The sequence below is a fragment of the Borostomias antarcticus genome (genome assembly GCF_949987555.1).
Source record: "Borostomias antarcticus genome assembly, chromosome: 16".
NCBI lineage: Eukaryota > Metazoa > Chordata > Actinopteri > Stomiiformes > Stomiidae > Borostomias > Borostomias antarcticus.
Window position 1 is genome coordinate 18,912,677 of NC_140249.1, and position 2,500 is coordinate 18,915,176.

General features: G+C 46.3%; 1 protein-coding gene across 1 annotated transcript in view; it reads right to left on the reverse strand.

The window, feature by feature from the left end:
* Nucleotides 1–1,077: 1,077 nt before the first annotated feature.
* Nucleotides 1,078–2,500, reverse strand: part of LOC311319753 (protein Aster-B-like) — a gene marked incomplete at both ends in the record, with an annotated part of 6,349 nt that continues 4,926 nt past the window's right edge. The window contains 4 exons of the mRNA XM_084451358.1: nt 1,078–1,172; nt 1,337–1,513; nt 1,768–1,919; nt 2,461–2,500. The exon at nt 2,461–2,500 is cut by the window's right edge and continues 103 nt beyond it. Of these exons, the coding sequence (XP_084307484.1) occupies nt 1,078–1,172; nt 1,337–1,513; nt 1,768–1,919; nt 2,461–2,500 (464 nt within the window). The remainder of the gene's footprint in view (nt 1,173–1,336; nt 1,514–1,767; nt 1,920–2,460) is intronic.

Here is a 2,500-nt window from a genome sequence, read left to right on the forward strand (position 1 = left end):
GATTGATTGGTATCTGTGTGTAATAGTACTGTAGTAATACTGTAGTACTGTGTGTATGTATGTGTTATAGTACTGTAGTAATACGGTAGTGCTGTGTGTATCTGTGTGTAATAGTACTGTAGTAATACTGTCGTACTGTGTGTGTGTATGTATGTGTAATAGTACTGTAGTAATACGGTAGTGATGTGTGTATCTATGTGTAATAGTACTGTTTTAATACTGTAGTACTGTGTGTATCTGTGTGTAATAGTACTGTAGTAATACGGTAGTGCTGTGTGTATCTGTGTGTAATAGTACTGTAGTAATACGGTAGTGCTGTGTGTATCTGTGTGTAATAGTACTGTAGTACTACGGTAGTACTGTGTGTATCTGTGTGTAATAGTACTGTAGTAATACGGTAGTGCTGTGTGTATCTGTGTGTAATAGTACTGTAGTAATACGGTAGTGCTGTGTGTATCTGTGTGTAATACCTCTCTTGTACAGGTAGATCTTGTGTGTAGAGGCTCTGTGTGGTGTACTCCAACATCCACACTTTATAGAACACTATGCTCAAAAACACCAGCAGTACTAAACTGGAGAGAGAGAGAGAGAGAGAGAGAGAGAGAGAGAAAGAGAGAGAGAGAATTACTCATTGTGTTAAGTTGCCAGTAGTCTTACAAATGAAGTGAGACGAGTCCACGAACACACATCTAGTGATTGATGTCGGAAAATAAAAGAACGATAGCTTATACAGATCCTATGGGATGCAATGAGTCCAGAGAGAAAGAGAGATAGATTACATACAGCACTAATACAGAAGAAGGAAGCGTGTGTGTGTGTCCCCTCTCCAGCACTACTGTAGTTGTAGGAGTGGGCTAAATGGAGACTTGACTACACATCTATGCCTTGATGAGTTATGTTAACAAGAAAAACATTCCAACATGCTTAGACAATTCCATTTATGTAGACCATACAATACGAACAGCCATAGACATGTCGGTATATTTAAAATAGCCACGTCACACAGGCAAACTAGTGAGGATGTAGCCTATCAATGTGCAGTAAATGAACGCGGCGTTCAGGCGGCCTCTTGGATACTCACACAAAGCTAATGATGAGCAGCAGCTTGGAGACACTGTAGAGAGCAAAGCCTCCTGGGACGGGGTCCGGGATGTGTCGGGTCTGAGTGGAACCTGGAGGAAAGGAGGCGGCCATTTTGGAACCACATATCCTATTCTTCTTGGTACATGAAGATTACATTGTGAGGGGAATACTTCATCTAACTGTTCAATAAAAAAAACAGGTTGTGGGTGTGTGAGTGTGTGGGGGGGGGGGGGGGGGGTCAGCGGTACCTTACCTGCCACATGTTCGGTGACCTCGTCCTCCTCCTCCGGGGTGGTCATGGGGCTGAGGGCCTCGTCCGTGCGGGCCGGTCTCAAGTGGACCAGGGGCCTCTTCCTGCGCCTCAGGGCCTCGGCCCCGGGGGACTGTGGGTGGGACTCCGTCAGAACCGACTCCTTGTTCAGCTCCAGCTCTGGAGGGTAGGGGGGGAGGCATGTGGGTTTAACCCTATATAGTCCGCATGCTGCTTTCCAAGGCTGTGTTGTAGAACTCTGAGTGCTGGTAACACAAACACAGATTAAGCCTACTGTAAAGAGACTAAAAAAGACGTGTCCAGTGAGATTGTCCACTGAAAGGGATTCTGGGTTTAAACTGTTTACAGGAAACCAGCTTCTTTCTGTTTTAACTGACATATTTTGCTGTTGCTTCGAACTGGACAGCCGCCACTAGAATTCACTGGAAGGGGGAACTGATTCTCATCTCTGTCCAGCAGAACTAAGTGTCTGAAGTACTCATCCAAGTTGCTCCTGAGGTTCTTCTCGATCAAGTCCTTGATCCACCACCGCAGCTGTTTCTTGTAGCGGAGCTCAGTAGACACCCTAAACACACAGACACACACACACACACACACACACACACACACACACACAGACACACACACACACACACACACACACAAGAAGTTGTGCACTTTAACAGAACAATCAGTTCAAATGGTCCGCGAAGTAGTTTAGTTTTCAGCGGTATATCAGAGGTATCTGGCATGTCAAGAGACTGGTACGGGGCGGCTGTGGCTCAGTGGTAGAGCGGGTCGCCCAATGATCGTAGGGTCGGCGGTTCGAATCACGGCTCCTCCTGACGACATGTTGAAGTGTCCTCGGTCAAGATACTGAACCCCAAATTGCTCCCAATAAGCAGGCTAGTACCTTCGCTGCCCCAATTGTTGTGTGAATGTGTGTGTGTGTGTGTGTGTGAATGAGAGGCCATTGCAAAGCGCTTTGGATAATGATACAATAATATGATACAATAATGTGTAATAATTCTGGGCCATATATGGGCCGGAGCTAAGCCACAAGGGCCAGATCTGGCCTGTATATGGCCCAGATCCGCTTGCTATCTGGGTTAATTGGGCTTCCTCACCTGAGGCAACACTTGTTCTCGGCCACCCTGGTGTGTGTGT